General features: G+C 47.4%; 1 protein-coding gene across 3 annotated transcripts in view; it reads right to left on the minus strand.

The window, feature by feature from the left end:
* LOC118091530 (plexin-A4) overlaps positions 1-14,384 on the minus strand; it is a 274,608-nt gene that overhangs the window by 81,428 nt on the left and 178,796 nt on the right. For all 3 annotated transcript variants that reach the window (XM_088676445.1, XM_088676446.1, XM_088676447.1), the window contains 3 exons: positions 13,241-13,377; positions 11,222-11,422; positions 4,547-4,640 (listed from right to left, as the gene is read on the minus strand). In XM_088676445.1, the coding sequence (XP_088532571.1) occupies positions 4,547-4,640; positions 11,222-11,422; positions 13,241-13,377 (432 nt within the window). The remainder of the gene's footprint in view (positions 1-4,546; positions 4,641-11,221; positions 11,423-13,240; positions 13,378-14,384) is intronic.

Genomic DNA, 14,384 nt, shown 5'->3' on the forward strand with positions numbered 1-14,384 from the left:
GTTGTGCGGATGCCTGATGATTGTCTTCCAAAGCAACTACTCTATCCCGAACTTAAATATGGAAAGTGTAATGCTAGTGGTCAACAAAACAGGTTTAAAGACTGTTTAAAGGCAATTTTTAAAAAATGTAGTATAGACACCGACAATTGGGAAACACTGGCCTGCGAGCGCTCCAATTGGAGAACAGCCTTTACCAAAGATGCCATGGGCTTTGAAGACACTCGAACTCAGGACGCAAGGGAGAAATGTGCTAAGATGAAGGCACACTTGGCAAATCCACACCGTGATCAACTCCCACCCGGAAACCAATGTCCCCACTGTGGAAGGACGTGTGGATCCAGAATTGGCCTCCACAGTCACTTACGGACTCACTGTTAAAACTGTGTTTATGGAAGACAATCTTACTCGGCTACAAGTGACTGCCAAAGAAGAAAGGAAGGAAGGAAGGAAGGAAGGAAGGAAGGAAGGAAGGAAGGAAGGAAGGAAGGAAGGAAGGAAGGAAGAAGCCCTCCATGTGTTTTTGACTACCACTCCCATAATGAGTGGGAGTGCCATGTAGCAATTGCCCATTCATGATTTCAGCACTCAAAGTGGGGATCTCCATGGAAGACTCTCCTTGCCCCTAGAGCCAACCGAGCCAGGCAGACCTTGACTGACGGGCTTCTCTACCTCAACCAAACTCCCTCCAGAATGAGATATAGGGGGTTTGGATTACAGTGGTACCTCTAGTTACAAACTTAATTCATTCTGAAGATCCGTTCTTAACCTGAAACTGTTCTTAACTAGAGGCGTGCTTTCAGGGCCATCTTAAGCGCCCCTGGCGCCGTGGTGCGCCGGAACCCTCTGGCGCCCCCCCGCCCCGTTTCCCAGTGCAGTGGGCGGGCGGGCTCAGTGCGGCTGCTACAGGCGCTGCTGCACGGCGGACGGGCAGGCACAGCGGGGTTGCCGTGGGTGCAGCTGCGCGGCGGACCGGCCGGCCAGCGGGCTGGCGCCGTGGTACCATGCGCCACCCAGCCTGGCCATAGGGCCGGCCCTGCGTGCTTTTGCTAATGGGGCCTCTTGCTGCCACTGCACCACCAGCACACGATTTCCGTTCTCATCCTGGGGCAAAGTTCTCAACTCGAGATAACTCTTCCAGGTTAGTGGAGTTTGTAACTTGAAGCGTTTGTAACCTGAGGCGTTTGTAACTCAAGGTACCACTGTACTCTGTTTACTCCCCGGGTAAGTCTCTACAGGACTGCAGCCATAAACATGTTTAAACATTGGCTCAATTGCACCAGAATGTGGCAAACACCAGATGTCTTGCCCAAAGCAGGAGGGAACTGAGGAAGGTGGCAGGATGTTGTCACCTCTTGCTATGCAAACAAGCTGACATAAATGCAGAGCTTTGCAGAAGCTCCTGCAAAGTGTTGGCATGTTTCGTTAGCATCAGAAGACCTACTTGTTTTAACAGAATCTTTTTGGGTTGCAAAAAAAATAGAACGGAACAGAATTCAGGCCTGAGAGTCCTTCTCTGAACTGGCACTTCTAATCAGCTAGAAAGAAGAAGACCTTTTGCAGCCAACCTCCTCCTCCTCCCCTCTCTCTTCCTATGTCCCCCACCCTCTGTATTCAATCTCGCCAGTGAAATAGGCCAAGCCATTCTCCATTAGGTTCCATGCCAGCTCCACGGAGCAATCGTGTTGAGCTAAATCAGAAGTGACACAACTCAAGACTGGCCTCGCAGATGTGCTGGCTTGCCATGCAGAGTTCACCCTGATACAGAATGAAAAAGCTCACAAGACCAGCACAGAATGCCCTGGCTCTTACTGCCACCTTTCAGCAGAAAAGATGGTACTGGGGTTTACATCATATCAACAAAATGTCCATTGCAGGAATGGCCAGGAGGAGTCAGGATGCTATAGGGACCCCCGAGGGTGTGATATATCATTCAGTGTATGCACAGCAACACATTTCACACACACACACACACACACACACACACACACACACACACACACGGGCCACCAGGTTTCCTTGAAGTGAATAGAAGTCACTCACTTTTGGGGGAGACACAGTGGGGATGGGTTAGTCCTTTTTCTTAGTCTTGGCCACTGAAGACCATTTACTTTGCCCCATAGAACTGAATGGGGGGAACTGGGCATGCTGCGCTCTGCACATCATCATTCAGACGCAGCTCACTTGGTAAGACAGAGCAGCTAAGGTCACAGCAGTGAGGTTGGTGCAGTGCAAATGCACCAACCATAGCTGCCAAGTCTCCCATTTTTCACGGGAAACCCCCATATTTTAAACCGTTTCCTGCTGGCAGCCCGGATTGGGAAAAATCCCGTAAATCCCCCGGATTTCCTACCTGCCAGGGAAGCTCCATTTTGGGTCCTGGCGCTGCCCGATTTTCGGTGTCCAGACATGGGTAGCGTGGCACCGGAAGTCACTTCTCCGCATGTCCGGACAGGCGTAGAAGCGACTTCCGGTGCAGCTCCGCCCATGCCTGGGCACTGAAAATCGGGTAGAGCGGCACCGGAAGTTGCTTCTACGCATGTCCGGACTGATTTCCGGTGCCCATACATGAAAGCTAAGTGGTTTAAAGTGACCATGTATTAAAATTAGATCCTGGGTTTCACCTGTTTCTTGCATTCTGGTGTGATAAATTATTATTATTATTATTATTATTATTATTATTATTATTATTATTATTATTTATACCCCGCCCGTCCCAGTCAAGACCGGGCTCAGGGCGGCTAACAACAAATAATATCAACACAAGTATAAAAGAAACAATTCAGTTAAAGCGCAGATTAATACAATGTTAAAATTCAATTTTAAAATTAAAAATATACGAATAAGATAAAACCATTATGAAATAAAACCTTAGGGGAGGGTAACCACAGTCTGACTGGTGACCCCAGTCAGACTGAACCCAAATAGAACTGAAGATTTTGTAATTTATTATTATTTTACTAGATTTCTATACCATTCTTCATCCTAAGATCTCAGGGAAGTCCACAAATGCAGGATAAAACCTTAAAGTAAGTGCAACAATGGCAAGCAGATGCCTTTGGGAAGCCCAACTTGGGACATGAGTGCAACAGCTCTCTCCCACTGCTCTTTTCTACCAACTGGAATTCGGACACACACACTGCCTCTGATCATGCTGGCCAGTAGGCTGTTAATAGCTGCAACCTCCCTGGATTCGTCTAATCACATTTTAAAACCACCCAAACTGGCCAATGCTAGTTGAGTGTAGGCTAGATTGGCATAAACCAGAATGAAACGGGACAGCTGGTGGTAAATTTCACAACGTGCACAACTCACAAAGAGTAGGAAATTTGAATTTAATTTGGAAACAGTTGCCAAAAGCATCGGTGTGGTGGTGATGGCTCCACAATAGATCTCCACTGGACCAATTTTCATTTACAGAGAAGGAGAATAAGAAGTGACATGACAGAAGTGGATAAAATTGGCATGGAGAAAGTGAATAGTCCCCCTCCCCCTCTTTCTTCCCCTCTCTCTCATAATACAACAACTCTTGGGCATTCAATGAAGCCGAACACCGGGAAATCGTGACACAATTCATGGTCAAACTATGGCGCTCACTCCCACAAGAGGCAACAACAGCCACCATCTTTAATTTTTATTATTATCATTGTTTTAAAAATACTTGAAATAAATGACATAGACTAGCAATAAAAACTGAGAATATGAAAGAAAGAAAAAGAAAGAAAGTTATACTACGTCACTATAAAATTATCAATTACAATTCCATATATACCTATCTAATATATAGATACTGTTATGACCCAAACACACACACACACACACACACACACGTATATATGTATATATGTATACATTTAACTTATTATATGTTGTATACAGTAAATGGTTCCAAATTTCATTATCCTCGTCCAGGCAAAGCCTATGTCTATAATCCAGGCATAGGCAACCTAGGCTCTCCAGATGTTTTGGAACTACAACTCCCATGATCCCTAGCTAACAGGGTCAGTGGTCAGGGATCATGGGAGTTGTAGTTCCAAAACATCTGGGGAGCCAAGGTTGCCTATGCCTGCTATAAGCAATGCACTCATAAGTACCAAATGTAGCCATGTCTTCAATCCATTGATTAAATGGAGTCGTAAATTTATCTTTCCAGTGCAGCAATGGCAGCCTTTTTGGCCATAGCAGCCACCACGTTTAATGGCGTTCAAAGGGGAGAAGACAAATTCGTGGAGGATAAGCCTATCAATGGCTATGTTCTGTCTCCATGCTTGGAGGCAGCAATGCTTCTGAATAAAAGCCACTGGGAACCGCAAGGGAGGAGATCGCTGCTTGTGGGCTTCTCCCTGGGACATAAGTTTGACCAGCATGAGGGTCCTGCTTGCAGGCTTCCCATGGGCACCTAGTTTCCCCACTGGGAGAACGGGATCCTGGACTAGATGGGCCATTGGCCTGATCCAGCAACCAGGTCCTTCTTATGCAATACAATCCCAACGTTACTCTCTCTCTCTTTTGGACAGCTCGGATCTGTTTTATCGACTCTCATACTCACGTTGATGTGCTCTTTCCCACCGTACTTTGCCCGGATCTGAGGGTTCTGGATGAGGTCCAAGTTCGTGCCCCGCACTGTAATGGGTGTATTTCCACTGGTGGAGAGATAAAAGGAAAGGAAAGGGGGGGGGGCAGGAATCAGCTGAAATCTCCCAAATCAGGCCTATGGATGTAAACGTCCACAGAGATTAAAATCCCATCCCCTTGGTTTCTGTTTGACCTGGACCTAAATATTCCACTCCACTGTTCATCCCCCATGAAAGTGGGGTATGTGATGTCATCAGTGACTTTTCGGGGAGTGGGCAAAACTGACATACTTTTGGATGGGTGGGGGTGAGATTAACTTGGCCAATGGATGCAGCTCTGTTGGTGTGATTTGGAAATGCGGGCGAAATCGCACTAATTGCTTAGTCCAGGGATCCCAAAACTAAGGCCCGGGGGGGGGGCAGATGCACCCCAATCACCTTCTAAATCCTGCCCACGGATGGTCCGGGAATCAGCATGTTTTTACATGAGTAGAATGTGTCCTTTTATTTAAAATGCATCTCTGGGTTATTTGTGGGGCCTGCTCGGTGTTTTTACATGAGTAGGATGTGTCCTTTTATTTAAAATGCATCTCTGGGTTATTTGTGGGGCCTGCCCGGTGTTTTTACATGAGTAGAATGTATCCTTTTATTTAAAATGCATCTCTGGGTTATTTGTGGGGCCTGCCCGGTGTTTTTACATGAGTAGAATATATCCTTTTATTTAAAATGCATTTTTGGGTTATTTGTGGGGCTTGCCTGGTGTTTTTACATGAGTAGAATGTGTCCTTTTATTTAAAATGCATCTCTTCTTTATTTGTGGGGCATAGGAATTCGTTCATTTTTTCCCCAAAAATAGAGTCCATCCCCCCACAAGGTCTGAGGGACAGTGGACCGCCCCCTGCTGAAAAAGTTTGGGAAAGATGCTGCAGTGGGATGTATGAAACAGCTCAAGGCCAAAGGCCTCTGGCATTTCTCATCCACTCTCTCTTTCTTCAAAAAAGGTGTGTATGTGCATGGTGGATGGGGAGGGAATATGAAGCCAGGGCTGCTCTCAGCAGTGTGTTGCAAGGCGAACTGAACTGAGATACTGAGTTGGATTAAGTGAATCTCTCTGTATATTTGGATCGCTACATTTTAACCTCTAAGTACTAAGTACTATGAACTGTATTTAGTAGAATAATGTCGGGTCAGCCGGGGGCAGGAATGATCCACAGGCATAATGCAGGAACGAATCCTGCCCGTCTCTCCTATCAGCGTGCAGCGTGCAGCTCCAGGGAGTTCCAACGGCCCTTCCCGGTGATTTATTATGACCTATGTCTTGGAGACACTGAGTACATATTCAGAGTCCAGCAGAGATAAAACGCAGGCGGAGCCAGGCTGAGGTTGTGTACTAAGAGCTACCTTATTAAGCGTAAGGCAGAACAAAAGGAGAGAAGTCCGAAGAGGGGGGGGGAAGCAAACGGAAACAGAATACAGCAAATATCCGCTCCCGTGATTCCACCAATCTTTGCTGGAATGCATAACACAGGCATGTGACCTGCACAGTGAGAGGAATAGAAACCATGATGGACCAGCATCTCTTAAATTTGTGTATACAGTGGTACCTCGAGTTACAAACGCCTCAGGTTACAAACGCTTCAGGTTACAAACTCTGCTAACCTGGAAGAGTTACCTCGAGTTGAGAACTTTGCCCCAGAACGAGAACGGAAATCGTGTGCCGGCAGCACAGTGGCAACAAGAGGCCCCATTAGCGAAAGCATGCCGTTTCAGGTTAAGAACGGACCTCCGGAATGAATTAAGTTCGTAACTAGAGGTACCACTGTATAGTGCAGGGGTCCCCAGACTTACCGCACTTTGGGCTGGTGCCCGAAGGCAGCTCCCGCGGCGGGCCGGAGCGCGGGGGAGCGCGCGCCCATGCTATTTTTGGCGCACTTCTTGGTCGCCGGAGCCCCTGGAGAATGGCTTGTGCACATGCACACGGGCCTCCGGCGACCCAGAAGTGCACCGGAAATGACGCTGGCACATGCACACAAGCTATTTTTAGTCCTCCAGGAACCCAGAAGTGGGCTGCCGCACTGCGCCATGCCGCGCCGATAAGAGTGAACAGTGGCAGCAGGTGGCGGGGGTCGCCGGGGGCCGGATAAATGAGCTTCGCGGGCCGTATCCGGCCCCTGGGCCATTGTCTGTGGACCCCTGGTATAGTGTGTTGACTTGTCTTGAGTCTTGAGGCAATAAACACTTCGAACTGAACTGGGTTTGCAATGAGTTTTCCTAACCATCAACTCTGGAAAGGTTGCCAACTGGAGAGGAAAAAGACTCTGATGATCTGCTAGAGGAGCTGCAAATACTGTGCTGGTGCCGCAATAAAACTGCTAGCTGCTAGCGCATTTGCAAACCTAAGTACGGTCCAGTATGGTTTCAAATTGGATGGAGGACCATGGGTTGTGATTTCTGCAAAAAACAAAAGCTGCCTTCTTCTTCTTCTTCTTCTTCTTCTTCTTCTTCTTCTTCTTCTTCTTCTTCTTCTTCTTCTTCTTCTTCTTCTTCAAAAAAGAGAGAGTAAGAAAAAAACCTCACCTGCCACCTCATCTTTAAAGATAAGCCTTTGCCCCAAACAATCTTTGATCCCCCATTCTGCAAAATAAATATTAATCAAAACTCTGAAAATGTTTCCATCCCCCCTTCAGAAAAAATGCAATAAATATACCATCCTTTTTCCAGTGACCTTTTTAAAAGCTTTCTTTGTTAAATAGCATACTTAAAGGAAACAGAAAATCAACCGCGTGTAACTTTGCACACAAAGACGTTCATATTCCTCAATACGGTAAGAAATAAAAACAGCCACCATCAGCCCATGCCAGTATGAAGTCTCTACCCTCTCTGTTGCCTTCCAAAAGAGAAGATTCCCTCAAGCTGAAACTTGCCTTTGTACTTCTGATGGAGCATAGCTTTCTTCTTCAGAGTAAAAGGACTCAATACGCCTATGCCACATTGCATAAAGTCTGTCCGGTTCCTCCTTGCCTGTCAGGGCCCTTTGGTAAGGAATCAGCCTTTCAGCCACTGCTATAGAGCAGACACTGCAGTGTCAAAAGTCCAGATCTAGTCCTTCTAAGTTTCCTCCATTTCTGTGCAACAAACAGGCAAGTTCCTTTTATCAAAAGTTGTCACATATCCTTAGGTCTGAACTAAGAATTTTCACCATCAAGCATGTTTGAAAGAAGGTGTGAATTCCACCTGCTCATCCACAATTCTTGACATTTTTGCTGTCCATTTCCCATCAATTCACCACTCCCAGACTGCTAAAGGGTCCGGATAGTAGGGTCTGGGGCATTTGACCTGTTGGCATGCAACTCAATATGCCTTTGAAACTATGGTTATTCTTTCCATAGGGTTTTAGGCAACCTGCAGGAAGAATTCCAGTTTTCATTTCTGTTTCGCAGCCTGGGATCTCTGCAGTTGCACTGCATCATGGGCTCTGTCCTTTTACAACTGCCTGAGCAAACCTTGAAGGCATGCATTTTGCTCATAGTTGCACTACTACGAGAATGAAGAGGGTCAGCATAGAAAGCCTGGGCTCACATGAGACTGCAGGCAACATAAATACGCATTAATGCTTGCTCACATAAGTGCAACCCGCAAGCAGATTTCTATGGCAGCAGGAAGAACATCTGGCTCTCGAGCAGAACCATTGTAGCGTCAAAGTATATGAAATTACTTCTTTACCGTTCTCCCCAACTGGGAAGTCCAATAATTTCTGCTTATGATCCCAAACATATTAATCTTAACCTTTCAAACTCTTTGCAATAATTAAAGTGACTAATTGATTTGCACACAAAAAGGACCTGCAAGAAAATGACTAGGTGGGTGGCAACTTTGGGTAAACTGACCAGCCATATTTTTAACTCCCACAGGCCTTCCAATTACTTTGGTTTCACAGCATAGCTTTGGGAAAGGGGTTGTAGCTCAGTGGTTAAAGCATCTGCTTTGCATGCCACAGTTTCGTTCCCCAGCATCTCCAGGGAGGGCTAGGAGAGAAAACTGCTTGAAACCCTGCAGAGTTGCTGCTGCCAGTCAGTGTAAACAATACTGAGGTGGATGAACTCAGCATAAGGCAGCTCCCTGTGTTCATTTCTAGCCATTGATGTAAAGAAGAGAGAGAGACGACCCCCACTTCTTATTTGTAAAATTATCTTAAAAGGAATGCACAAAAGTTTAATGGCCAATTTTTCTCTCCACTGGGCCAGGCTTGGCAAAATTTACATATGTTTCAGCTCCTTCCATACTCAGGAGAATGCAAAGGCTACAGGATGTCTGAGCTCCAACTGGACCCAGCACCAATCTTCATTAACAACCAGTATAGAACCATTCCCAGGGCAATTATCTATTCCTTACACAGGAGAGCCAGGAAAGACTATATTCTGTCCCACCAACCTAAAAGCTCATTTAAAGATATCCTCGATGCAAGCAGTTCCAAATCTGTTTCACAAGGGGGGGGGGAGTCAGGTTTTGACTTATAAGCAAAACTGAGCCGTAGCAGGGAATGCATGCAAAAATGCAAAACTGAGCTTTTCTCTCATAAGACTTGCTTCGTAAAAGCTTTGAATCAGAGTTGGAAGGGTTACTAGAGGTCATTTAGTCCTGCCCGGCTCAGTGCAGGATTTGCAATGCAAGCAGGGCCGTCCCTAGGCCCGGGCTGGGTGGCGCAAGGTGCCAGGGCGCCTGGCCATCAGGGGTGCGGAAGGGGCGCCGAAAGCTGGTATCTGCCTCCACGCGCCTCTGCTGTTGAGCGGCTTCAGGCAGCTCTCTGGAGGCGCACGGGGAACGCGAGCCTGGGGCCACCTCTGCCGCGCCTCTGTCTCAGCTGTTGAGCGGCTTCAGGCTGCTCTCCAGAGGCGTGCGGCGAGCGCTGGCCTGGGCCGCCTGAACAGCTGAGAGGTGCAGCACGGCGGCCCCAGAGCTTCGTGCAGGGAGCGGGAGCCTGGGGCTGCCTCCTCCGTGCCTCTCAGTTTTTGAGCGGCTTCAGGCTGCTCTCTGGAGGCGCGCAGGGAGCACGAGCCTGGGGCTCCCTCCTCCACGCCTCTCAGCTCCCCGCGCGCCTCTCCTGCCCGCCTCCCTCACGGGGGGGGGGGGCACCAGAGGGATCTTGGCACCAGGGCGCCAGATATGGTTAAGACGGCGCTGAATGCAAGATACAATAACAGCATCCCTGAGGGGTCAGTGAACTTTTTCAGCAGGGGGCCGGTCCACCTTCCCTCAGACCTTATGGGGGGGCGGACTATATTTTTTTTGGGGGGGGGATGATTGAATTCCTATGCCCCACAAATAACCCAGAGATGCATTATAAATAAAAGCACACCTTCTACTCATGTAAAAACATACTGATTCCTGCACCATGCGCGGGGCAGATTTAGAAGGTGATTGGGCCGGTTCCGGCCCCCGGGCCTTAGTTTTCCTACCCATGATCTAGAGAGTTTGCCCACCTGGCCAAAGAGCCTCTTCCCAGACCACAACCCTCACTGGCCGGCTTCACCCACCAGCTGTTTTTGTCTGCTGAGAAACAGAATCATAAAATTGTAGAGTTGGAAGGGACCCCTGAGGGTCCTTTAGCCTAACCCCCTGCCATGCAGGAATCTCAGCTAAAGAATCCATGACAGATGGCCATCCAGCCTCTGCTTTAAAACCTCCAATGAAAGTCCACAACCTCCCAAGGATGTCTATTCCACTATCGAACTGCTCTAACTGTCAGAAAGTTTAATCAGAATCCCCTTTCTTGTAACTTGAAGCTATTGGTTCAGGTCTACCTTCCAGAGCAGTGGAAAACAAGCTTTCTCCCTTTTCCATGTGACAGCCCTTCAGATAATTGAAGATGGCTATCATATCTCCTCTCAGTCTCCTCTTTTCCAGGCTAAACACACCCAGCTCCCTCAACCTTTCCCCACAAGGCTTGGTTTCTAGACCCTTGATCATCTTGGTTGCCCTCCTTTGCACAGGTACCAGTTGTCAATATCCTTCTTAAATAGTGGTACCCAGAACAACTGGACACAGTATTCCAGCTGTGGTCTGATCGTGGCAGAACAGAGTGGTACTATTCCCTTCATCTGGACACTATACTTCTGTTGATGCAGCCTAGAATAGCATTAACTTCTTTTTTTTTTGGCTGCGTTACACTGTTGACTGTTGTTAAGCTTGTGGTCCACCAAGACCTCCAGATGCCTTTTCACATGTCCTACTGGCAAGCCAAGTGTCCCCTATCTTATACTGGTGCATCTGGTTCTTCTTGCCTAAGGGCGGAACCTGACATTTGTCCCTATTGAAATTCACTTTGTTAGTTATGCACCCGTGAACTCTGATCATCTCTCTTTCTTTCCTGGATAGAGGACAGAAAGGGGAGTGTGAAAGTGTGTAGAAATTAGCCTGCTGGACAAAAAATGAAATTCACATTAGTTGCTCCGCCCACTTCCCCCTGGCCCCACCCACCACAGTCATGTGGCCCCTGAGATGCTGGCCGGAAGGGAATGTGGCCCCCAGGCTGTAAACCTTACCCCATCCTTGACCTCGAAGCTCCTAGGATTACTTGGGATAAATTCAACAACAGCTCTTCCTATTGACCTGCGCCTCAAATTGTGCTACCTTTCTAATGGCGCCATTACCTGACAATACTCCATTCTGGATCGATCTTCACGATGGTTGGGTCCGTCGTATATTCAAACTCCAGCTCCTTGGGGGACTTGGCCTTCTCCAGCTCCTTGTGGAGCCTGGCCTTGTCTACCTTCACAACCACATCCACTACCATCTTCTCGGTGCCACTGGTGTAAGCCGTGGTGTTGCAGACAATCCTTTCTGCTGTTCTCCTGTCCCCGGAATGAAGAAAAGGAATCTGGTCAAGCAAGGCGATTCCACGGACGAGTCCTTTGGCTACATTTCAGCTTGTGTTTTAGTGGGGGTATAAAGATTCTCAAGCGAATAACAGAATGTGTAACTGGCCCTAAAACAGGAGGAGCCAACGAGTCCCCCCCCTAATATTGGGCTCACCCACACATTCACCCAGCCACACACTGGTACCTTGGTACTCGAACCACTTGACTCCCGAACAAATCTGCTCCCGAACACCGCAAACCCGGAAGTAAGTGTTCCGGTTTGCAAATGTTTTTCAGAAGTCGAATGTCCAATGCGGCTTCCAATTGGCTGCAGGAAGCTCCTGCAGCCAATCAGAAGCCACGCCTTGGTTTTCAAACAGTTTCGGGAGCTGAACGGACTGTCAGAACGGATTAAGTTTGAGAACCAAGGTACCACTGTATATATATATATTGAAGGTTTTTTAAACATATTAAGCACTAAAATCCAAACACATTTATAAAAAGATAATAAAAAGCAATATATCGAAAAAGCAGAAAGGAAAATATAAAATAGAATATTCATGTTCCATACAAAACACACACACAATAGATAGATGATAGCTAGATAGCTAGATATATGAAAGAGACAAAAGGAATAGAGAAAAAATAACTAAATAGACCCTTTATCACATTTACATATATCTATACAGTGGTGCCTCGACTTACAAATTTAATCCGTTCCAAAGGTACCTTCGTAAGTCGAAAAATTCGTAAGTCGAAAAGCGGCATTGGAAATGTGATTTCCCATAGGAATGCATTGGAAACGGAAAAAATCGTAAGTCGAAGCAACCCTATCTAAAAATTCGTAAGTCGAAAAATCCCTATCTAAAACAGCTGTGGTTTCCTTTCGGATGTTGAGACATTCGTAAGCGCATGGCCATTACCCCCATTCGTAAGTCGAAAAATTCAGTTGTCAAGTCATTCGTAAGTCGAGATACCACTGTATAACATATCATTTATCCACACATAGAAAGGCTCACCCACACTTTTTAGACAGAGGTCCGTGCATTTCTGGTCTGTGTCCGAGCATTTTTCTTTGTGTCTGTCGTTTTCCCCTGGAAAACCCAAACTTTGTTGCTGAACTGGAGCAAATGGGAATTCCGGTTTTCTGTGGATCGCTGTTTGCTCCAGTTCAGCAGTACAGAGTGCTGTCAGAGTGGGGAGCACTCAGACATGGACCTGGAAAGTCCAGAACCGTTCCTAGAAATACAGGGCAAAGTTAAATGTGGATGAGCCCACTGTGTGTGTGTGTGTGTGTGTGTGTGTGTGTGTGTGTGTGTGTTATTTGTTCTTTTGCTTGCAAACGGACATCACCCTTCCCAGCACAGGAAGATGCTCCAGGCAGCCCAGGGGCAATACCTGTTCTAAACTGGCTCCACTGCAGCAATGGGGACAACCCATCGCACTACAGCGGTGGGCCATCCACAATCTTATCATTCATTCAGTGGCAGAGGAAAGGAGGTGCGGTGTGTGTGGCCTGCCCCAGATGTAATCACAGAGGGGGATGACAAAATGACAAAAAATATGAGTTTTTAAAAAATGGGCTCACGAAACTTCTTAGTTCAGTCAACAAACGTAACGTGCAGCTGAGGGGAAGGTTGTGGAGAGGCTCCACGTAACGTGCCCCACCCCATGGGCGGCTCGCCCTGCCCCCAGCCGCAGGACGTGCATGCCGCACCAGGCACCTGAGCGGCTGGCTACGCCGCTGCGTTCCTTTTGCTGATGTATTATGGAGGAAATTCCCCCCTCCTCCCTCAGGTCTTTGGGATGTACCAGTGGAAAAGGCAGGGGTGCTCGCCAAAGAGCACCGAGACGTTGCTGCCAGCGTTCAGGTTCTTGCCCGTGATGGTGACTTGGGTTCCGCCAGACACCGGACCTCGCTTGGGATTTAGGTCAAAGAGAGTCAGCATCTGAAAAAAGATTAACAACCGCAATGAGAAGAGAAGGCGCCGCCAAAATGGAATTAGCGGGATGGAATTAGCAGGGAGAGTAACGACAGCTGCCACGACAACTCTGAAATTGTTTGGGGGGGGAGAGACCCTGATGGTTTTTAACTGTTTTCCAGAATGTTTTGAATCCTATTGCTGCACGCCAGTTCAATGTCCAAGTGGTGTGAGGTTGCAGGGGATCCAGGTTCATTGGTGTTTCATTCTGGAATAAGGTGCGGCACAGACTGTGCTGTCTTTATGATATACATTTTATTTATACATCTATACAACCTGAGCGCAAGAGAGTCTCGCTTCCCCTATACTAAGCAACAGCCTTGGATTCAAATAGAATCCAGACATCCCTCTCTCTTTCTGTGGCTCCCTAGCGTGTTGATCTTCCAGCTTCCAAGCTCACATCACTCAACTCTTGCTGCTCTCAACTCTGCCTTTGCCCTTCTAACTCCCCGCGAGTTGAGGGGGGGGGGGCTTACCCATTTGCCATCTTGCACAGAGTCCCTTCCTTTGTTCTCCTTCACCCAGGCTATCACCTCACAAGGAAGCTAGGCTGTCTGTTCTGAGAATTAGAAGCAGGGCTAGGCAGTCATCCTGTTGATGTTGATTTTCTCACCCTGGGTGCCTTTTGGAAGGAAAGTTTGGCCATGGTAGTGCATGTAGAGGGCTTCCCTTGAGCTGGAGTTGCAGTTAGTGCAGAATTCTCAGCATCCCTCCAGCTGCCAATGTTTGGGGAACCTATTGCTGCATTAAGGTGTGTGTGTGTGTGTGTGTGTGTGTTCTTATTCTCAGGTGTGAATGTTTGAGTTTCAACATTTGAGTTACATTTCAGGGGGTTGGGTCCCATCCAACTCTAGAATTCTGTGATCCTAACCCCCAAACATAAATATCACACATCTGAAGAAGTGTGCATGCACACGAAAGCTCATACCAAAATATAAACTTAGTTGGTCTTTAAGGTGCTACTGAAGGAATTT

The sequence above is a fragment of the Zootoca vivipara genome, chromosome 9, assembly GCF_965207765.1.
Source record: "Zootoca vivipara chromosome 9, rZooViv2.hap1.1, whole genome shotgun sequence".
Taxonomy (NCBI): Eukaryota; Metazoa; Chordata; class Lepidosauria; order Squamata; family Lacertidae; genus Zootoca; species Zootoca vivipara.